The 24,093-nt window shown below is 37.3% G+C and overlaps 2 protein-coding genes across 3 annotated transcripts in view; both read left to right on the forward strand.

The window, feature by feature from the left end:
- The window catches only part of LOC106077433 (uncharacterized), a 12,091-nt gene extending 4,633 nt beyond the window's left edge, over positions 1-7,458 (forward strand). For both annotated transcript variants that reach the window (XM_056036323.1, XM_056036324.1), the window contains exons 2-5: positions 15-280; positions 1,477-1,803; positions 2,937-3,044; positions 4,898-7,458. In XM_056036323.1, the coding sequence (XP_055892298.1) occupies positions 167-280; positions 1,477-1,803; positions 2,937-3,044; positions 4,898-5,086 (738 nt within the window). In that variant the 5' untranslated portion in view covers positions 15-166 and the 3' untranslated portion in view covers positions 5,087-7,458. The remainder of the gene's footprint in view (positions 1-14; positions 281-1,476; positions 1,804-2,936; positions 3,045-4,897) is intronic.
- A 3,732-nt stretch (positions 7,459-11,190) lies between these two features.
- On the forward strand, positions 11,191-23,874 carry LOC106079867 (uncharacterized). The gene is made up of 5 exons (XM_056036954.1): positions 11,191-11,310; positions 12,796-13,008; positions 14,047-14,349; positions 17,613-17,741; positions 21,242-23,874. The coding sequence occupies exons 2-5, from the start codon at positions 12,895-12,897 to the stop codon at positions 21,428-21,430; spliced, it is 735 nt and encodes a 244-aa protein (XP_055892929.1). The 5' UTR covers positions 11,191-11,310; positions 12,796-12,894; the 3' UTR covers positions 21,431-23,874.
- The last annotated feature ends 219 nt before the right edge of the window (positions 23,875-24,093 follow it).

Below are 24,093 nucleotides of genomic sequence, written 5' to 3' on the forward strand. Positions count from 1 at the left end.
TTTTTAACCCACAGGCTAATCTGTTAATTGTGACAAATGGATACATTGTAATGAAGACCACAAAAAGGTATCACCAGATTTATCGTGAAAGTTAAACAGTACATTTCAAAACCCAAGAGACAACATCGCATTCATAAATACTGGAAGAAGCCAAGAAGCCAGGGTGATGGCAAACCTGGAAGACCTTCACTGCGAGAGTAATGAATCTTGTAGTGACGACTTGATTCTCGTGCGAGCTGATCATTTGGCAGGGAATTACGACATGCTAGAACTGAACAAGGTAATACTGGCCTACTTCAGGGGTTCTCAAACCTTTTACTTAACAGAACACTTCGCACATTCTGAGTATTTAGCGGAACATATTGCTTTTTTTTCGGACAGATTAATTCACGTGGTGGCCTAATAGTTTATTATTCCAGTTCATGGAAAAAATATTCCTACCCCAGGAAAACTAGGGTTGAGCGGAAAACACTGACCCACTATGAATCATCATCTTATTGTGATGTCAAACAAAATAATTAATCACCAACAATTAATTAACTAATTGTTGTTGTTGTTGTTGTTGCTGTTGTTGATTTATATTAATGCCTTGATTTACTGAATAATTGCCCAAAGTTTTAACTTGATCCGAGAATGGGAAATGGGAGAAAAAAAAATGTTAAAACTTTTTACCATAAAGACAGACAGAGTGAGTTGATATAAGCTTTGTAATAACTGTACAGTGAAAACAGAGTGAAGCAAGATCATTAGCAAAAGTTTTAAACTTAAATCAGAAACTTGCTATCGAGTCGAATTCTTCACCAGTGCAATAATCCAGTGAGTGAACTCTGACTAAAGATTTATTATGATATCTTTTTCTTACGCCATTATTATTATGGTTTTTTTTTCCTTACGAACTCCATTCCGTTGTAGTTCAGTCTATACAGGATTGATTTGGTGGAGTCTTTATCTATGGAACAATGGCTAAAGTTGACAAAAATATCACTTGACCCACTCGAGTGCGGGGCCTTCGACGTTCACTGGCCACTCTCTAAAGCCGCATGTGGTTTTACAATCAATGAAGAAATTTATGTTGATAAGTTGAGTGTTGGGTTGTTACTCCAGACTGCTAGTTCAACTGTTTTATTAGGTTGTAGCTTCTGACATCATATCCACCTAGAGCTTTATTAGGTTGTAGCTCTGATATCTAATCCACCTAAACCTTTGTTAGGTTGTACCTACTGGTATGTAATCTACCTAAACCTTCGTTAGGTTGTAGCTACTGACATCTAATCCACCTAAACCTTTGTTAGGTTTTAGCTCCATTTATAACCTCCACTGCGACGGACTTACTAGTAGTTTCATCAGAATCTATTGAACTAATTGAAACACACACACACACTTCTAACAACCTATAAAAAAATTAGTATAGAAGGTGATGTACAAATGGACTTCGAGAACATATTTTGATTTTATTAATATGCATTAAATTTCCAGAATTCGTCACTGCATCAAAGTTCTCAGCAAAGCAGCAGCATGTTCGATGATGCTAGTTCTTCAGAAGCTCCTGCAAACATTCAATCACTCCGCCCACAAGTCCAAACACCAGCGACACACGCGGAAAACGTATTGACGATACCAATCGGATCATTAGATCTGTCCTCGAACCTAGTCTTCCATGAGCCGAGTCTGACCAAGAGCAGCGATGCACGAGACAGTCACGCTGTTGGAGAAGTCGGTTCGTCGCTGCAAATTCGTAGAGCTAGCTCAGAGTGGCAGGGCGGGATATTTACTCCACAGGCTTCAAGGTCAACAGACTCGAGGGTAAACAAAAACCTTATAACTCTTTTGTTAGAATATTCACAGCAATATTTCAATAGTGCACTTGATCAAAACTTTTTCTGTCAACAAATTCTCAAACCAAAGATAATCGAGTCCACCCACTTTTATATGTACTGATTAGAACATGGTAATCAAGTCTACCCTCTTCCAGCCCTCTATTCATACTCCAAGGTAATCGAGATTACCCTCTCCCATCTCTACGTGGACAAACTACGATACTCGACTCTACCTTCTTCCACGGTACAGCTCTGCTGGGCTATGTCCGAAACATGTCAAACATTTTACAAACAGGTCATGTTAATCGAGTCTACCTTTTTCAACCTCCTGTACTGATATGGGCCAATGTCGAGTCTACTGACTACTTCCTTTATTGGGAAAATTCGAATAAATCGATTCTACCAATTACCAGTACTTAATTACAACACCTGGTAAAAAAGATATCCACCCATCAAAAAAAAAAAAAGAACAATTAAGTTGTCCCTTTTATTTAACAAAATTCCTACATATTCATACATTTTTAGTATGTGAGAGGTGGGGAGCCGTAAGACGTCCTCTTCTTGCTGAACTTGGAGGTTTACCTATTCTTCCCGGCCTTGGAAGGACGCCCCTGCTTGCTTCTCCCTAACAATACACATTATTTATTTGCATATAAAATTTCATATGAACAGAGTGTGAATATTTTTAGAACACCGTAAAATGTAACATTTAAAAAGCTTTACCTGAAACAAACAATGATCATGTATTAGTTTCAGTTTTAGTTATTATCTTTAACTATACTGCAAGGTTTGTAGACCATTGCCCTCAAACCCCGAGGTTTGTAAACCACTGCTCGCAACCGCCGAGGTTTGTAGACCACCGTTTGCAAACCCATGGTTTGTAGACTACTGCTCGCAACCGCCGAGGTTTGTAGACCACCGTTTGCTAACCCCTGGTTTGTAGACCATTGCTCGCAACACCCGAGGTTTGTAGATCACTGCTGGCAACCACCGAGGTTTGTGATCCACTGTTGGCAACCCCGATAGTAATTATTATAACTGAAAGCATGTTTATAAAAAAGTGTGTACTCATACATTGTAGCTGTGTATTAAGGCTGTTTGTTTGCTCTATTGACCCAGGAACAGACCATGGAGATAAAGTTTCAAAGGTACTTCTATCTGAGTATTGTCGTGATGGTATTTTTCCTCAGCCCTATCGCTGGCGCGGCCCTAGTAATGATCATGAAGGTACGCATCATTTGTACAAAGCTTAAATGAACTCACTCTCTCTGTCTGTCTGATGCAAATCTTGTACACAATATTTCTCCCATTCTCGGCTCAGGTTGAAACTTGTGCACAATTATTCATTGACGTAGACACTACATTATTCAATTAAAAAAAAACATTAAAAAAAAACAACATTAGTCACTCCACTAGTGATGAAAAGCAAATTCTACTTCGTACAGAAAGGGGAGATACATCTTGGAGTCTGTATAGATATGACTGTAATTAACAATTATTTCTATACCAAATTTCACATCAAACGTAATGTCTTTCTTTTTTCATTACATTTTTAAACCCCTCCGAAACCACAGACACTAGTTGACTAAGTGGACTGGGAGAAAATCTATTTAGTTTGGGGTGGGGGCCCCACCAGTAAAAGCTTGAAAAGCACTTTAATATAACTTATGCTGAATTAGTGTATTAAGAACCAGTTTAATGATTTAATCAAAACTACACATAATACAATAACTAGAGTAAGGACTGACTGATGTCAAGATTGACTCTGAAATGAAGTAGACTTTTCACTTTTCAATTATTTTTGTTACGAAGACCTACAGTAAAACAATATAAGACACCTGCTATGGGTAATTAACATTAAAATATTCTTATCTCAATAATGTGTAGAGTAATACATTTAAACATTATTATATTTGTATCTGTCATGTGACATGCTCTGAGTCTCCTGGTACAGTCTCTTATGACAACTTTGTGGACTTGTGATGTGTTGTTTACTGGGAGAAGTTTTCTGTGCTGCCTTTAGGCATGTAGCAAAAACAAGTCAGAATGAGTCGAATCTCGAATTTAAAATAAATTATTAGCGCCCCCCCCCCCCATCAGATAGCCAATTGGTTTTCTCAACTCAACCTCACATTATCTAGCACATAATAAATAAAGTCTTTGTCTTCGATTCTGACCTCGCAAAACTATTTGCGTTTTGCATATTTGGCCACATCTACCGTAATTCCATAAAACTGTGTTGTCTGCCAAGGGTCTATTTAAGTTTTCCTCTTGTCGTCTGCGCTTGTCTTCGGGTCAATGACTCCTCTTTGGGTTCCCAAATATGTGTCCTGCGACTCTCGTTAGAGCTGTTCAGCTCTGTCTTTCAAGAAGCTATCTGCTGTTATCTAATTTCCTCTATTGCAGTGAGGATAAGGGTCTATCTGCTGTTATCTGCTTCCCTCTCTTGCAATGAGGACGAAATGGCTCATGATTATCTAACTCATCACGTTATAAATATATTTAGTTTTCCTTAACTTTTATACACCAGAAAGTGTTGTGTACACCTTAACATCTAAGATGTTGTTTTTTTATAACAATTTAATTTTATACCACGAATGGGGCATTATCATTTGCACAATTATTCATTGGCATATATAAGACATGAATTAATTGAAAAGAAACAACTAAATAATTAGCTAATTAATCACTTTGTTAGACACAAACACGGGAAAATAATACAGTAATAATTCAGTAATCACTTTAAAAAATGGCTAAACGTGTGGGGTTTAGTCCGCTTAGTAAATTGTACACATTATTTCACCCACAACCATTCTCGGATCAACTCGGAACCTTAAACAATTGTTAACCATTGTACCTAACAAAACACGAATCATTTTTTTTAATTCACCAGTCTATTAATTATTGGAAATTATATTTTGGTTCTCGAATATGGGAAATAACTTCTATATTATTGAGGGATATAGTTGTGAGTATGGCCTTCTTTCCCTTTAATTAGGTTTTTTTTTTTGGTTTTTTATTGTATTTTGTTAGTCTATACTGGAATTACAATGTACGGAACCGTCTCTGTGTCTCTGTAGGCCAAGAAATGGAAGGCGGCTGGTGTGAACAAGAAGGCAATGGACTTAGCTGACCTCTCCCTTCAACTGAACGTCCTGGCCATCATCGTGGGCGTCATTGGATACGCCTCGACCGGCTTCTTCATATGGTACAACAACAAGCGAATGGAAAAGTTGGCCGCTGAAGGACATACACAGAGTCACGGATGAAGTGCATCTATTGTCTTGAATACGTAATTTAAACAATGTAAAAGATGCCAATGTTAAATGTAAAATTCAGGTTTCTGAAACCAAAAAAGAAACAACAAAAAACACTACAATAATGGAACTACTATAACGACTACAATAGTTCCACCTACTCATCAACAATTGAACTTGACTAATTCATTTTGGAACATATAAATCTTATGTAGTTTTTTTTACTTTTTATTTTTATGTTTACACCCAGACACATTGTTGTTTCAATAATTTAACCTAAACTTATATGAATGAGCATATGAGAACATGTGAGACCTGAGGATTTCCACAAAAAGAGTCACCGGTAAATCCGGTGTACTGAATGCGAAATTGGCAAGTGTATTCTGGGTAGAGTAACAATATAATTTGTACAAAGCTTTTATCAACCCTATCTGTCTGTATGGTAAAAGGTCTGTACACTTTATTTCTTCCACACCCTATCTCAGATCAAGCTGAAATTTTACACAATTATTCCATTTACCTAACAACACAAGAAAATCATTTTTTTTTTTTAAATTAGTTAATTAATTATTTTGTTTGGTATCTCGTACAAGGGAAAAAATTGTACTTGACTGATAAGGTGGTATAAGTTGAATTACTCCCCTTTATACTTTATAGAGAGAAATGTTTACAACTAACAATAGATAACTATAAAACCTTCTATTTTCATAAGTATTTTCGCGGCATAATGGTTAATGTATTAACTTGAGGAGGTCGAAAAGACTTTAGCCCCCGAGTTCGAATTCAGATCGTTCATTTTTGTAGTAATTACATCAAAAAAGCGATCACTCAGATACTTCCTTTCTTTCTTCACACTAACCTTTCTAATTGGTCCAGGCAAGTGATAGAATCATAGCGAATTGAGAAAGCTAAAAGCATGAAATTGCACTAAACCAATATTATTGATAACAATATTTGTAATCGAACAGATTTATTATTACTAGTCAAGATCAATCACAAATTTAATTATATGACTGATTTAAACTATTTGATACAATTACGCTTAATATAGTCTTTGTTTTTTTTAAAGTATTTTAAAAATGTTTTTCTTGATTAAAATAATTTTTATATCCTGAATAAATAAATATTCTCAATTTGTTGCACGAAATAGCGTCCTTGACATTGTTTATATGTCTATTCTCAGCATGATGTACAAAATAGCGTCCTTGAAATTCTTTATATATCTATTCTCAACTTGATGCACAAAATAGCGTCTTTGACATTGTTTATATGTCTATTCTCAGCATGCTGCACAAAATAGCGTCCTTGACTTTGTTAATGTGTCTATTCTCAACTTGATGCACAAAATAGCGTCCTTGACATTCTTTATATGTCTATTCTCAGCATGTTGCATTAAATAGCGTCCTTGACCTTGTTTAAATGTCTATTTCAAAATGTCTCCCAGTCTGCTTCTTTTTATTTTCTTTTTTTTTATTGAATCTAATTTAGATTTGAACAAAATATTGGAGGGGGGGGGGGAGAGTTCAAAACCCTATAGTTGGCCTCGTTCAGACCTAACGACTCCGGTTGGTCTCGTTAAACACTTTATCATAGACTGTGTGTTCTTATTTTGGAGAAACACTCACGTCCACATATATCTCGAAAAATAATTTTATCTTATCTTATATAATACAGACGTTACTTCAAAAAAAGAATATGATTACGTCCTACGCGTCATGCATTTAGTCATGCATATTAACCAATGACCTAAATTCTGCTAAGTCACTGGTTTTCCTGGCTAGCTCAGGCAATCCATTCCATGCGCTAATAGTTAAGGTGCCTTTCGCTTTGGTGGTAGAGGAGCCAGCCATTTTTACGTTTGGCAAGCCTTTCTTCCAGAGCTGAGGCCCATGTTTTTTTTTCACTGTCCATAGCTTTCTTGGTCACTATCTCTCTCCACAAATGCGGTCTATGGCTATGTCTTCTAATAGTCCGTATCAGTATCACTATATCAAAACCCTATAATAGTAATAGTTAGGTTGTTGCTATTCCTGAATGAAGCATTTATTATTTTAGATGGTTCATATTTAGTGAACGGATTTGTGTTGGGTCACTAAAAGTGACCTATAAACTTTGAATAATTAATTTAACAGCACCCTTTTACTGACTACATTTCTTAGTGTTACTTTATTTCAAGTTTTGTCAATGTTAACTACATTAGTATTTGTTTAGCTTTTATGATTGTATTTACAATTTAGAGAACCAAATTATTTTATTTATGTAAATAATCAAAAGCTATTTTATTTTTAAAATTGCATTTGAAGTGCATGTATAATTAGTTGAAAAGTTTATTTTCACTATACAGCATTGAAAATAGTGTATTAAATAAGCATTGTAAAACACTTTATGATTTGTCTTTTGTTCTGTTTCTTTTTTAGTATTTCGTTTTACGAAACTAATAAAACTTTCATTTAGATTGCTTAGATCGCATGGTCTGAAAGGGAAACTTTACTTTACTTACAGTTGGTGTACTGGTCTACTGAATTTATAGCATTTCTCGAGTCTATATCTATTAGGATGAAAATGGGATCGTTTCTGGATCTTTTAGGTCTGAAGCCTTTCTGGTAGTCACCTAGAATTTGTTTCAGCATACTTTCCAAGTCTTTTAGTAATAAGCTGAGTCACCTTATACGTTACATTCAAGAAAGAGAGAGAGAGATCCATCTGTAATTACAACACTTTAGTGTGGATCCGTCTTATCTTATCTTATAAAATACAGACGTTATTTTAAAATAGAAGATTATTACGTCCTACGCATCATGCATCTAGTCATGCAAGTTTACCAATGACCTAAATTCTGCCAAGTCACTGGTTTTCCTGGCTAGCTCAGGCAACCCATTCCATGCTCTAATAGCACTAGGGAAGAAGGAGCATTTGTACACATTTGTCCTAGCATATGTTCGAGGAATGGGCCTTTATCCTTCTGGCTTCTGGACTATATAATTTGTTTTTAATCTCATTCCAATAATATAAATTTCATTGTTTTAACATAACTCTAATAATGAGCTTTACTGTGAAAGAGAACATTTTTTTTAATTCGGAGAAGGACAACTCTGAATCCAAACCTCCCCTGTCTTGCTGTAAAGCCAAAACATGAGAAGGGCCTCAGGTGTCATATCTAAGTACAAGAAGAAGCCGATGACACTAAAGCAGAGTCCAACACGAACACAGTGTACGCGGGCAGAGCCTTCGACTCCACTGGTTCAAAACTGTAACCATATTTATTTATTTTTTTGACCAAATATATATATTTTGAGATGGGGGCTGCTGTGTTGGTTATTTTAATCAGACCTTACTTTCTGATAGGATTATAACTAATTATTAAAAGAAAATAACCATAAAGAAAATAACCATAGACGCCCCTTACGGTTGATGGCGGCCAATGTTTTTTTTTTATAGTTTTTTTTTAATGTGGTTTATTCTTATTATACTTTCACTTACAATGACAGACAAGACAAACAGGTTAACGCATGCACATCCAAATCATATACTACTGTTAAATAGTCAAGCTTATTAAGAAATTGTACACAGTCCATGAGCATTTACACTTTTCATGTAGACAAATTGCTTAATCAAGACCTAATTAAAAAGGGGTGATAAGTTGAAATTTAAATATTGGATTTATGTTTTTAGTTTGGTGTTTGAAGGGCAATAACCTCTCTTGCTGTGTGGCTGACAATGATCAGACTTCACCTTCTGCCCAAGGATCATTACTTACAATTCAAAGGAGATCATCATAGATGCCCCTACGACTAAGGCGGTTAATTGTGTCCACGTAACTAATTTATACTATTAGAATTTTCAGATATGTTTAAGTTTAAACATAGATTTATGTTTTTGGTTTGGTGTATAAAGGATAATAGCATATCCTTCAGACTTGGTCATAATATTCATAATCTTCAAATCTTCTTTGGATCTTTATAAACAAATATAAACATTTAACGATAACATGTTGAACCAACCGTGCACAGTGTATCCAATAAAACTAACATGGCAAGACAGGTATCCGACTCAGTGGTCCTCAAAAGAGAGGGTCTCCATAGCATCCACAAAACCCTGCTGCAGTCACAATGGCGATAGGTAGGCCACATCTGCAGAATAGAGAAATGTTACCTCCCAGCTAACGGACGGGGGGGGGGGGGGGAGTGGATGTTAAGGTCTTCTGTTTCTTTGGCCAAGGGTTAAAGAGCAGGTCGTCATGTGACCAGCACAACGACTAGCGCATTTACTTTCCCCTTTGAAAGCCAGGTACTCATTAGAGTTGGATTAATTCAAGGGTGCCCTAAAAATAACAAAATTTAAAATCCAAGACTTCACCGAGATTCGAACCCAGGAATCGAGCGCTTAACTACGCATCCACTGCGCCCCCCCCCCCCTTTTTCATATTTTTTTCCTTGCAATACTTCAACAGTAAGATTCAACTATGAAGTTCTGCCGATAAAAGGCCAGCTTATAATTTGACAAAGGGGCAGGTTGGGGTGAACTTCTACAGTAGACACCGCCCAAAATGTTCATGCACGTGTCACAGAATATAAACAAACATTTGAGTCGAGCGCGGGAATTTCCGCTGATTCCGTGTTCTAAATAAGTAAAAACGAAATCCAAATCTAATTTTACGATTTTCGAAAATTAGAACTGTAAAACCAGAGTTATCACATTATGTAGCCGATTAGTCAATAAGTTAATTATTTCCACCTAAGTTATTCGTGCTGTCAAATATTTCTACATTTAATCAGCTTATTCCACTCTTACCTGGCCAATGGAAAGAAAGTATATTCAAATTTCCCTCGTCTCGTTACAATTCTTTCAATGCCAGATTGGATGAAAAAAAAATATTCAAGCCTCTTGAAATTGATGCCTTGTTGACGAATACTTGTTGAACGCACTCAGCCATTGAAGAACGCGGAAGAATACTTCAATAAGTTTATTACAGCTACAAACCCACCCAGCCAAATCCCACGTCTATAAACTGAGCTGACGCAACTTGATAATAACAAACAAGAAAATTCTAAAAAATAAATTTCGTACATATTTTTTTAAATAGACTTAAGGCATTATGTCATATAGCCACATATAGTGGTTGATGGACTTTCTAATAATAGATTGTATTGTTTTACAACATGTCTCTACACTAATTGATTAAACCAGGGGTTCTCAACCTGTGGATCGCGACCCCCTTGGGGGTCGATTGACGATTAGCCAGGGGTCGCCTAAGACCATCGAAAATATGGATTGTTATTGTCTATTCTTATAGTGCTGTGTGGGTGGGGGTCGCGGCAGAGCGGGAGATTATAATAAGGGGTCGCCGAGCAAAAAAGGTTAATAACCGCTGGATTAAACGGAAGAGATTTTTAAAATACTGACTCATTAAGATATTTGATGTAAATTTAGCAGATTGCATACACAGGGCCTGGCCTAAGGCATAGGCAAACAAGGCAGCAGCCAAGGGCCTCAGATCGGTAAGGGCCTCGCACAGTGCTCCTAACATTTTTGTAGGGAAGAAATAGCGAAACTTGTCCTCGGTGTCATTGATAGAGTAGAATAGGTTTTAAATGAATTGAATTTTTTTTTTTGAATTATTCTATTTCCTCTTGTGGACATCAAATTCCCTTCGCCTAGGGCCTCCAATTATCTAAGGCAGGCCTTGGCATTCATAATAACAACAAAAAAAAAGAAAAAAAAAAAAAAAGAAAAAAAAAATTATTTATTAAGGCTATTGCTGCATAACTTCGAGATGTCAACTTTTTTTTAAAGCTTTTTAAATTTTAAATATTCCTTTTTATTTTTCTATATATAAACATTAAAGATATTTTGATGGTAAATTTGATAATTTTATAATTTGATAGACACTCCGAAAATGTAATAGATAGTTTGCTGGACAGTTTGGTAATAGTATAGTTGATAATAGTAGTTAATCATTAATCATTATTGCTTCTTTGAAAGATAGTTAAACACCTATTGCATGAGAATGAGAGAGAGAGAGAGAGAGAGAGGGAAAGAGAGAGAGAAAGAGAGAGAGAGTTCTTTACTTAATAACAACAGCAACAATCCAGTGCATCGTATTACATAATCAGCCAAGCATGACGACATTACTCTAGCCATGGTTGACACTAGTGTTGTCAAAATATACAAGCGTCTACCCTGTCAAGTGATAAGCCACACTTCAATTAAATTCATGTTCTATATTTAAGTCAAAGGTAAGTAGACTAAGATGACTGTATCAACTCGTAATCTAACGCATTTTTGTCAAAGTCTGCACCGAAAAGCAAGAGTTTTGAGCTTTTTAACCTAAAAATACCTAAAGCTAATTATTTAATACAATTTATAATTACAATTGCAGCTATATTGTAACTATATTGTAGCTATATTGGCTTAGGCTGAAACTGGAGCATCTGAAACAGGTAGATACACATTCTCTGTTCAACGTGCCCGCTTTAACGTTAAAGATGTGAAGCACTTATTAGAATTATTTGCAGTATATAATTTGATCTTTATGTGATGTAAAAACTACCGATCAATTAGCACTTACATGAAATGGTCTAGTTAAAAGAGTAGACACACTAACCCAATTTGGGATAGATTTATTCATAAAGTTATTGACCTGTTAAGTATTTTCACGTGTTTTCTTCCTACCAAATCATTAGTCACTGAGTAACGCACTAGAAACTACAAATGATCACACATTTTTAGAAGACAATCATACCCTTTTACACTTAAATCAACTCTGTCAGTCTGGTACAAGTTTTGTACACGTTATTTCTCCCACTTCTCAATTCTTAGAGGGAGTTGAGAAGTTGCTCAATTATCCATTGCTCCTCAAAATATGAATCAGTAAAAATAATAACTAATTAATTAATAAATTAGGGTTACAATTTAATGTAGCCAGGTATTGTCTAAGGGAAATAACTCTTATCTATTAGATAAATATAGTTCTACAGTTTTTCCCTTAAGATAAGCTTTTTTTTAAAAGTATTTTTACAAAGTTTAAATCAATACACTGTGCCTGTCTGTCTGATAAAAAATTTATACACGTGATTTCTCCCAACCCAAACTCGAATGATAAAAATTATTTAAACAATTATTTCTTTTTTGTACATTTTTATTATTACATATGTATTGCTAAGTTATGTAAGTTCTGCCATACTAACTACTACCGTTTAACCCTGAAAGAAGTTTTCTTTTTTTTAAAGAGAAAAAATATATTTAGTATGCCTATAAGTTGGACATAATTTAAAACAACAATTAATAATTAGTTTTTCTTATTGTCGCGAAAACAGCAATATCCCAATACATAAATGGTATTTTTTTTTTACGGAAATGTATTTTCTTGAGGATTTGAATAAGAGATTGATCCTTTACAAAACAATTAGATCAATTAGATATTCATTATAAGTCATCAGTTAGGCCAGGTTCATATCCAACTTCACATTTACTTATCTTTTGGTCTGTTGGACAGCTGGGGTACCACACAACATCTGTCAACCTTCTTTCTCCATTCTTCTCTGTCAATTGTCTTTGATAGAATTTCATTCTGATGTTCTTTCTGAAAATTCTGCAACCTGCCTTTTTACCTGCCGGAGTGGACCACTTCGGGGGCCGATTTTGAGTTTATGTTTCCACACAAACTGTCTTTGTAACCTTGCTTATATTTTCTTGTTTATATTTTGTTGTTTTATCAACAGACTGCACCATCAATTGAAGTATTGTAATGACGCCATCAAATGATGTGTGCTGATCCAACGCATGACACCAACATAAACTGAGAGTATTAGAAAGTGAAAATGAAGAACAATTGTGATGACGTCACTTGTGAGCGCCCTGGATCGTGTCTGGAAATGGAACTCTTGCAAATTGATCACCAGGCTCAGATCTACCACTTGCTAGAACTCAACACGGTAATCTAGACATTTACTTTTTATCTATTCTGCACTACTTTCACAAAAACTTCAGTTCTCCCTTGCCTATTGGGCGGAAGGATCTCTCAACAGATTCCAGCAGACGTCCACTTCTTCTACGTGAGCTGGAGCCCGCGGAATTTAGGTTTTCCAACATAGTCAACTTTTTTTTAAAAAGAAAAGCAAAAAAGTGCGAGAGGGATAAGGGAGATTATTGGAGAAATATTACGTTGTAATACGTAGAGTTGGTTTTAGTGTATACATTCATCATCGTCATCATCAAACTCCATTTGAGTGAGGGCTTGAGAGGCTCAAATCCAAAGCCCTGGACAGAAACCCTGCTGTCTTGCGTAGTGTATTAGAAAATGCTAACTAAAGGTTAGATTACACAACTACACACACACACAGACATTGTCTAATCTACTAATCTCTATCTCTTTTCTCTTGTGTTCTTTATTTATCTGTCTTTCTCTCTCTCTTTTTCTCTTTCTATTTTTCTATTTCTCTTTCGATGTTTTTCTTTCTCTTTCTCTCTCGCTCTTTTTTTTTCTCTTTCTATTTCTCTCTTTCTATTTCGATCTCTTTTATTCATTCTCTTTCTCTCTCTTATTCTCTTTCTATTTTTTCTCTCTCTTTCATTTTTTTTATTTTTCATAAACAAATAGGCAAATTTACTCAATTAGTTAATTAATTATTGGTAATAAATTATTTTGTTTGATATCGAATAAGGGAAATAACTTCTACAATATTTGGTAGAGATAGTTCTAAAGACGTAGTTCTTCCCGTAAGCATTATCTATTCATAGAAAGGATTATTTTATATTTTGCATTTTATAAGCTTCATTTACCAAGCTTTTTTTATGGTTATATGATAACAGATCAACTAATGTATTTTGCAAACAAAATACTTGAGACCTTTTTTCAACTGCAGAAATAAATAACAAAATAAATATACTAGCAAGACATGTGACAATCCACAGCAAAACATAGACACCGTAACTACATCTTCAATAAATTATGTTTGATCCTGTCATTTCAGAGCTCACTTATTCAAGAAAGTGGCACTCAGCTTGGCAACAGCGATTTATTCAATGCATCTAGTTCGCCACAAAACTCAGCAAACTTTCCATCGCTGGAAACGCAAGTCCAAACACAAGCGACAGACATCTGGACGACTCATTCTAAGCGATGCAAAGACCCAGCCCTCCAAAACTCCAGTGTGACTGGGGGAGACAGTCACGTGATCGGGGATGTTGGGTTTCAGCTGCAAAGTTACAAAGCAAACTCTGACTGGCAGGGAGGGACATTTATTCCACCAGCTACTTGCTCAGAGGAATTAGTGGTAAATAAAATATAGTCGCAAATATCTTATGTTAGAATACAATATACAATCCTGCATTTTAATATCGCATCTGAAAAGAATAAAAACATAACAAAATAATTCTTGAAAAAAAGACAATATCCGCCTTTATAGAACTTCATAGAGCTTTATAGAACTTTATAGAACTTCATAGACCTTTATAGAACTTTATAGAACTTCATAGAGCTTTATAGAACTTTATAGAACTTTTATAGAACTTCATAGAACTTTATAGAACTTTATAGAACTTTATAGAACTTTTTTTTCTCTTAATAACTAACGAATGTCAGAAAAAAAAAATTGACCCCGAACCCCAGCCCACACAAAACACGGTTACAAAGGCAGTTTGTGTGGAAATACAAACTCAAAATCGGCCCCCGAAGTGGTCCACTCTAGCAAGAAAAAAGGCAGGTTTTAATATTCTCAGAAGAATATCGGTATTAAATTCTATCAGAAGTGGTCCGCCCAGGCAGGTAAAAAGGCAGGTTTCAATATTTTCAGAATGAAATTCTATCAAAGGCAAATGACAGAAAAGAATGGAGAAAGAAGGTTGACAGATCCTAAGTGGTGCCCCAAAGGTCCAACAAACCAAGGGATAAGTGAATGTAAAGTTAGTTGTGAACCTGGCCTAACTGATGTCTTATAACGAGTATCTAATTGTTTGTAATAGGTCAATCTCTTATTCATATCCTCAAGAAAAATATATAAAAAAATTCCTCTAGTTTTGTGTTCCATAGTGAGCGTACACTACTGCGGCGCACGCCATAATTTGAAAAACTACTTATTAATTGTTGTTTTAAATTATGTTTAACCTATTTCGGTGGTAAATAGATGTTTTCTTTTTTAAAAAAAAGTGAACTTTTTTTTGTAAATGTTTATTTAGTATGACAGAACTTACATAACTTAGCAATACAATTGTGAGAAATAATAATTTTTGATCGAAAATATAAAACCATTTGCATATAAATGTGTTAAAAAAAATAAGCGAAAGCGAAAAATCTAATATTTAAAATCAATTATGCAAGCAGTTTTTTCATAAAAATACACCATTTTTACAACAATTAACTATTAATAGTAACAGACACTGTGGGCATTTTGGTAAGTTTTACCGTACTGACTTACTTGGTGTATTTTTATGAAAAAACTGCTTGCATAATTGATTTTAAAAATTCGATTTTTCGCATTCAGAAAAGAAGAAAGTAGCCGTTGCATCAGAACTTTGAATGGTCTAAAATATCATGATGTCCGATTTTCATTTTCTCTTTATAGTTTCTGAGATCTAAACGGGACAGACGGACAAACAGGCCACACAAAACTAATAGCGTCTTTTCACCTTTTGGGGGCCGCTAAAAACAGAATCCTGGTTATGCGAATGTATAGATCTTCAAGACTTTATAATATTCCAATGACTCTTTTAGGAATGCGGAAATACCAGAAGACGTGGAGTTCCGTTCAGGATAAATATGTTCTCGTTATCTAGCCAAATTTAAATGTATTTTTAGAGTCCCCCAAAAGGTGAAAAGACGCTATTAGTTTTGTGTGGCTGTCTGTCCGTCCGTCTATCTTGTTGGAAAAAAAATGTTTGTAAAATGCTTTACATGTTTCGAAAGGATTCGCTGCTAAGTAATAGATGTCACAAAAGCTCGTTCCTGTATTTTTAGCACAAGGAATATAAGGGTGTGATAAGATTGTTTTCATTTGGTGTTTCAATAGGTACTTTTACAATGTTAAAACTAGCTTATTAGCATTATATATAGATATAGATATATTTATATGTATGTATGTATGTATGTATGTATATAAATATATAATAAGGCTTGTCTTGAGTCCGAAAATTAGTGAGGAATACAGTATTTAAAAGAGAATCAAAATCGATCACCTGCGGACAATGGTTATGCTTATAAAGCAGTTCTTTACCCGACCCTTTTGTATAGTTATGTGAGACCTAAATGCTCTATAGAAGGCTCCAGGGATCCTCAAATTATTCCAGAGAAAGTACGTAGGCCGGCAAGACTTCCAGGTGTGGACAGTGCAGAAGCACTACTTATCATTCGACAGTTTTGCTGAATTTGACATCAACACTCTGTATGGGCATGACTGCATGTCAAGGGCAATTTTTTTTTTGGCGGAGCTGTAAGAACAGCCGGGTAAAATAGGTGCCCCTTTCTTTCTCTCACAGACAAAGGTATAAGCAGATGTCAACATGAGGCCTCTGAAATAGACAACTTAATTCGCGGGACACACATTAGATACCAAAGAAAAGTCCTTGAAAAAGGTCGCAGGTCATTAGAACTTAAGTAAACCCCGTGGTACAACGGGCTTTGAGTGCATCAGGAACAATATTTAGGTCCATATTTGATTTGCGTCATCATGTGAAATAGTGCACTTATTTTAAAATAAAAAGCCTTAACTTCGGAATCATAGAAACAGCTTTATTATTATTATTTTATATCATTATTAGAAAAAAAAAAGTTTCTATACTACAGACGTTACTTCAAACAAAAAAAAAAGATGATTACATTCTAGGCGTGTTCCTATGTCAATCTAGTTATGCATATTAAACGTCCCATTCTTGGATCTAGTTGAAATCTTGCATAATTATTCATATTTTTGCTACAAGTGGCAGAAAGGGAGATAAACCCTTACATTTTTTTCAGATTAAAGGCAGTAATTAGTGGTTCTTTCCCTTAGATAAGCGTTGTTTTTTTATAGTAATCTTTTTTCTTTTACTTGTTTATCTTTCTTTATCCCAACCCTAATAGTAATTATAATTACGAGTGGCATTAGTTAATAGTATTAAAAGTAAACATCTATGTGCAGAACAATTGTTGATTCTTTTATTGTGTCAGGTGCAGGCTACTCAAGAACATTACATATTTCTATATTGTGTCAGGTGCAGGCTACTCAAGAACATTACATATTTCTATATTGATCAAGGTGCAGGCTACTCAAGAACATTACATATTTCTATATTGTGTCAGGTGCAGGCTACTCAAGAACATTACATATTTCTATATTGATCAAGGTGCAGGCTACTCAAGAACATTACATATTTCTATATTGTGTCAGGTGCAGGCTACTCAAGAACATTACATATTTCTATATTGTGTCAGGTGCAGGCTACTCAAGAACATTACATATTTCTATATTGATCAAGGTGCAGGCTACTCAAGAACATTACATATTTCTATATTGTGTCAGGTGCAGGCTACTCAAGAACATTACATATTTCTATATTGATCCAGGTGCAGGCTACTCAGACAACTCAGACAACTCAGACTACGGTTAAATGTTGCCAAATTCTGAGCCTCGTTTTAGTGCTGCTATTCTTCTGTCCTTGCGTTCCTCTCGCCTTGGTAGCGGCTTACATCAAGGTAAGGCTGGTTATAGCAAACTGGCTTAGAGGCCTACAGTGGCTGGTTGTAGCAGGGTTTAGAGGCCTACAGTGACTGGTTGTAGCAAACTGGCTTAGAGGCCTACAGTGTCTGGTTGTAGCAAGCTGGTTTAGAGGCCTACAGTGACTGGTTATAGCAAGCTGGCTTAGAGGCCTACAGTGACTGGTTATAGCAAGCTGGCTTAGAGGCCTACAGTGGCTGGTTGTAGCAAGCTGGCTTAGAGGCCTACAGTGACTGGTTATAGCAAGCTGGCTTAGAGGCCTACAGTGACTGGTTATAGCAAGCTGGCTTAGAGGCCTACAGTAACTGGTTATAGCAAGCTGGCATTGAGGCCTACAGTGACTGGTTATAGCAAGCTGGCTTAGAGGCCTACAGTGACTGGTTATAGCAAGCTGGCTTAGAGGCCTACAGTGACTGGTTATAGCAAGCTGGCTTAGAGGCCTACAGTGACTGGTTATAGCAGGGTTTAGAGGCCTACAGTGACTGGTTATAGCAAGCTGGCTTAGAGGCCTACAGTGATTGGTTGTAGCAAGCTGGTTTAGAGGCCTACAGTGATTGGTTGTAGCAAGCTAGCTTAGAGGCCTACAGTGACTGGTTATAGCAAGCTGGTTTAGAGGCCTACAGTGACTGGTTGTAGCAAGCTGGTTTAGAGGCCTACAGTGACTGGTTATAGCAAGCTGGTTTAGAGGCCTACAGTGACTGGTTATAGTTAGCTGGTTTAGAGGCCTACAGTGACTGGTTGTAGCAAGCTGGTTTAGAGGCCTACAGTGACTGGTTGTAGCAAGCTGGTTTAGAGGCCTTCAGTGACTGGTTGTAGCAGGGTTTAGAGGCCTACAGTGACTGGTTGTAGCAAGCTGGCTTAGAGGCCTACAGTGACTGGTTGTAGCAAGCTGGCTTAGAGGCCTACAGTGACTGGTTGTAGCAAGGTGGCTTAGAGGCCTACAGTGACTGGTTTTAGCAGGGTTTAGAGGCCTACAGTGACTGGTTGTAGCAAGCTGGTTTAGAGGCCTACAGTGACTGGTTGTAGCAGGGTTTAGAGGCCTACAGTGACTGGTTGTAGCAGGGTTTAGAGGCCTACAGTGACTGGTTGTAACAGGGTTTAGAGGCCTACAGTGACTGGTTGTAGCAAGCTGGCTTAGAGGCCTACAGTGACTGGTTGTAGCAAGCTGGCTTAGAGGCCTACAGTGACTGGTTGTAGCAGGGTTTAGAGGCCTACAGTGACTGGTTGTAGCAAGCTGGCTTAGAGGCCTAAAGTGACTGGTTGTAGCAGGGTTTAGAGGCCTACAGTGACTGGTTGTAGCAAGCTGGCTTAGAGGCCTACAGTGACTGGTTGTAGCAAGCTGGCTTAGAGGCCTACAGTGACTGGTTATAGCAGGGTTTAGAGGCCTACAGTGACTGGTTGTAGCAAGCTGGTTTAGAGGCCTACAGTGACTGGATGTAGCAGGGTTTATAGGCCTACAGTGACTGGTTGTAGCAGGGTTTAGAGGCCTATAGTGACTGGTTGTAGCAAGCTGGCTTAGAGGCCTACAGTGACTGGTTGTAGCAAGCTGGCTTAGAGGCCTACAGTGACTGGTTGTAGCAGGGTTTAGAGGCCTACAGTGACTGGTTGTAGCAAGCTGGCTTAGAGGCCTACAGTGACTGGTTGTAGCAAGCTGGCTTAGAGGCCTACAGTGACTGGTTGTAGCAAGCTGGCTTAGAGGCCTACAGTGACTGGTTGTAGCAAGCTGGCTTAGAGGCCTACAGTGACTGGTTATAGCAGGGTTTAGAGGCCTACAGTGACTGGTTGTAGCAAGCTGGCTTAGAGGCCTACAGTGACTGGTTGTAGCAAGCTGGTTTAGAGGCCTACAGTGACTGGTTGTAGCAGGGTTTAGAGGCATACAGTGACTGGTTATAGCAGGGTTTAGAGGCCTACAGTGACTGGTTATAGCAAGCTGGCTTAGAGGCCTACAGTGACTGGTTGTAGCAGGGTTTAGAGGCCTACAGTGACTGGTTATAGCAGGGTTTTGAGGCCTACAGTGACTGGTTGTAGCAGGGTTTAGAGGCCTACAGTGACTGGTTGTAGCAAGCTGGCTTAGAGGCCTACAGTGACTGGTTATAGCAAGCTGGCTTAGAGGCCTAAAGTGACTGGTTGTAGCAGGGTTTAGAGGCCTACAGTGACTGGTTGTAGCAAGCTGGCTTACAGGCCTACAGTGACTGGTTGTTGCAGGGTTTAGAGGCTTACAGTGACTGGTTGTAGCAAGCTGGCTTAGAGGCCTACAGTGACTGATTATAGCAAGCTGGCTTAGAGGCCTACAGTGTCTGGTTGTAGCAAGCTGGCTTAGAGGCCTACAGTGACTGGTTGTAGCAGGGTTTAGAGGCCTACAGTGACTGATTGTAGCAAGCTGGCTTAGAGGCCTACAGTGACTGGTTATAGCAGGGTTTTGAGGCCTACAGTGACTGGTTGTAGCAGGGTTTAGAGGCCTACAGTGACTGGTTGTAGCAAGCTAGCTTAGAGGCCTACAGTGACTGATTATAGCAAGCTGGCTTAGAGGCCTACAGTGACTGGTTGTAGCAAGATTTAGAGGATTAGAGTGACTTATTGTAGCAAGGTTTTTAGAATATTACAGTGACTGATTGAAGCAAGGTTTAGAGGATTAGAGTGACTGATTGAAGCAGGTTTAGAGGATTAGAGTGACTGGTTGAAGCAAGGTTTAGAGGATTAGAGTGACTGGTTGAAGCAAGGTTTAGAGGACTAGAGTGACTGATTGAAGCAAGGTTTAGAAGATTGGAGTGACTGATTGAAGCAAGGTTTAGAGGACTAGAGTGACTGATTGAAGCAAGGTTTAGAGGACTAGAGTGACTGATTGAAACAAGGTTTAGAGGATTAGAGCGACTGATTGAAGCAAGGTTTAGAAGATTGGAGTGACTGATTGAAGCAAGGTTTAGAGGACTAGAGTGACTGGTTGAATCAAGGTTTAGAAGATTAGAGTGACTAGTTGAAGCAAGGTTTAGAAGATTACAGTGACTGATTGAAGCACGTTTTAGATTGTAGATTGACTGATAGTAGCTAGTCTGAAAGGCAGGGTCGAATTCAAGTATGTAGAGGCCCCTGGTGGGAAGTTTTATTAAAGATTCACTTTTGAATGAAAATACTTATATCTAAAAGCATGTTTTATTTTAGAAGAAAGAATTTAGAGTTCTTGTACATTTCTTCTCACTTTCCTTTTAACAAAATAATTAATATGCATATTTAATTTTATAAAAGTGTATATTTTTGAGATTGTGTAGAGTAAGTTCCCTTGGCAAACTCATTATCGTAAATCTTAAGCTGTATTTTCTTATTCCGGTGAAAGAATGTAAGGGTTAATGACATTAACTTGCCAAATGTATACGTTGGGAAAGAGGGGGGGGGCGTTTTAATTCACCGAAATAAAACAAGTTTTTTTTTTTTGTTGCTTTAATTAAATTAATAATATTTTTTTATCTTTGTGTGTATACAGGGAATACAGTGGAAGAAGTTATTTTATTCGGACAAGAGTGTTGGGAACCTTACCGTTTGCAATATCCTAGTCATCACTTTTGGCTTGATGTTATACGCATTAATTGGGTTTTTAATATGGTACAACAACGAACGAATGGGTAAACCAGGTTTTACACTAAGTCAAATCCCTTTCCACGTTGGTTTATAAGACAGGGCCGGATTTAATTTAGTAGAGGTCCCCCGGCAGCACTAGGACCTAGATTTAATGTGAACTTTTAAAACTACCGTCTTTTTTGCGCATATTACACACACACACACACACACACACACACACGTGTAACCGGCACACCGGTATACCCCCACACAAATTACAAAATAAGCATCGGTGTTATTTCTTTTCTTGAGGTAGACATGTACATGTGTACATTTCACAACCACACAGCGAACTATAGGAGGTGTACATGTACATGTGTACATTTCACAACCACACAGCGAACTATAGGAGGTGTACATGTACACGTGTACATTTCACAACCACACAGCGAACTATAGGAGGTGTACATGTACATGTGTACATTTCACAACCACACAGCGAACTATAGGAGGTGTACATGTACATGTGTACATTTCACAACCACACAGCGAACTATAGGAGGTGTACATGTACATGTGTACGTTTCACAACCACGCAGCGAACTATAGGAGGTGTACATGTACATGTGTACGTTTCACAACCACGCAGCGAACTATAGGAGGTGTACATGTACATGTGTACGTTTCACAACCACGCAGCGAACTATAGGAGGTGTACATGTACATGTGTACGTTTCACAACCACGCAGCGAACTATAGGAGGTGTACATGTACATGTGTACGTTTCACAACCACGCAGCGAACTATAGGAGGTGTACATGTACATGTGTACGTTTCACAACCACGCAGCGAACTATAGGAGGTGTACATGTACATGTGTACGTTTCACAACCACGCAGCGAACTATAGGAGGTGTACATGTACATGTGTACGTTTCACAACCACGCAGCGAACTATAGGAGGTGTACATGTACATGTGTACGTTTCACAACCACGCAGCGAACTATAGGAGGTGTACATGTACATGTGTACGTTTCACAACCACGCAGCGAACTATAGGAGGTGTACATGTACATGTGTACGTTTCACAACCACGCAGCGAACTATAGGAGGTGTACATGTACATGTGTACGTTTCACAACCACGCAGCGAACTATAGGAGGTGTACATGTACATGTGTACGTTTCACAACCACGCAGCGAACTATAGGAGGTGTACATGTACATGTGTACGTTTCACAACCACACAGCGAACTATAGGAGGTGTACATGTACACGTGTACATTTCACAACCACACAGCGAACTATAGGAGGTGTACATGTACACGTGTACATTTCACAACCACACAGCGAACTATAGGAGGTGTACATGTACATGTGTACATTTCACAACCACACAGCGAACTATAGGATGTTTACTTTCTTTAATATTATTTTATTTCATATGTATTCAAACTCATATTTTGCTATTATTATACATCTTTTAAATAAATATCACAAAGGTCGGGTAATGAATATGTAAGTTTTCCAAGCTCAAAAAGATTACATTTTATAGTACCGAAAATTGACAGTCACTTGAATCGTACAAATTAATACCACCAATTGCAACATTAATTGTAAAAGGTTTATATTTTACAAAATCGTGTCAGAAGAGAATAAAAACATTATTCGTTAAACGTCAAAATATGTTACATTTGTGGGATTTAAAAAGGTTAGGATTGTCACGCATTTTAATTCTCTGGTATCTGAAATACATATTGTCTTTTCCAACTTAATATTTATGAGAAGTTGCTTTAACCACATTTGTTGATATTAAGTAAAAAAAGGAACAGACGTGGAACAGGATGTCAGATAAAATTAACAGCCAGGGAACCAAATTCTATAATCTGTCATCTCAGCACATAGATGCAACTACCATAGTAAAGTGGGTGGGGTGGGGACGAGGGGTTACAAAAATTATAAAAAGGGGTACAACATAGGTCAAAAGTTTGGGGAACACTGCTCTAGATCTAGCCAATCACATCGCTTCGGTATCTTTCAAATAGGTCTCGAAGGTTTAGATTCCTTCCTACAGTGTCTGCCAGATATATGATAGTCATTAGTATAGTCTCATGCACTTTCGATAGACTTAAATAACTATCTAGATCTAGACTCTGCCCCCCTCCCCCCAAAAAAAAAAGTCAATAGGCTGCGTGCAGAGACGGCCTTATCAGTGCGCGGGGCCATGGTCGAGTGTCATATTAGGGCAGTGGCGTAGCTAGCAATGTGCGGGTGGTACGGTCCGCACGGGGCATCAAGTGGAGGGGGGGGCATCAAACCGAGGACAAACTTTCACAGTAAAACTACACATTGTAATTACATAAATACCAACAAGAACATGTATTAATTTTGTTAATTTGTTATGTCCTTTATTATTTCTTAAATTAAATGTAAGTTGTAGACCAGCTTGAATTAAATTATACCAGATTTGTTTAAATGTCTGAAAGCAATGCAATTATAATTTTTTTTTTGTTGAAGTTTTACATGATATAACTTCATTGTTCAATGCACTGGTTATGGACAAATTTATAATGGGGTGTTTTTTTTTTTATAACCAATTAATAATGTTCCAAGTTTTTTTTTAGACCAGTGGGGGGAGGGGGTATCTGAGAGAAGGTTTTCCAACCGCTCAGCAAACACAAGCCAGTTGGTCGGGATTCAAACTCAAGCCCCCTTGTAAAGGGGGCCAAGCAGCAACCAAGTGGTTTTAGCCTCTCAGCAACATGTGACTTGTTTGGAA

This window comes from Biomphalaria glabrata, chromosome 7 (assembly GCF_947242115.1).
Source record: "Biomphalaria glabrata chromosome 7, xgBioGlab47.1, whole genome shotgun sequence".
Lineage (NCBI taxonomy): Eukaryota > Metazoa > Mollusca > Gastropoda > Planorbidae > Biomphalaria > Biomphalaria glabrata.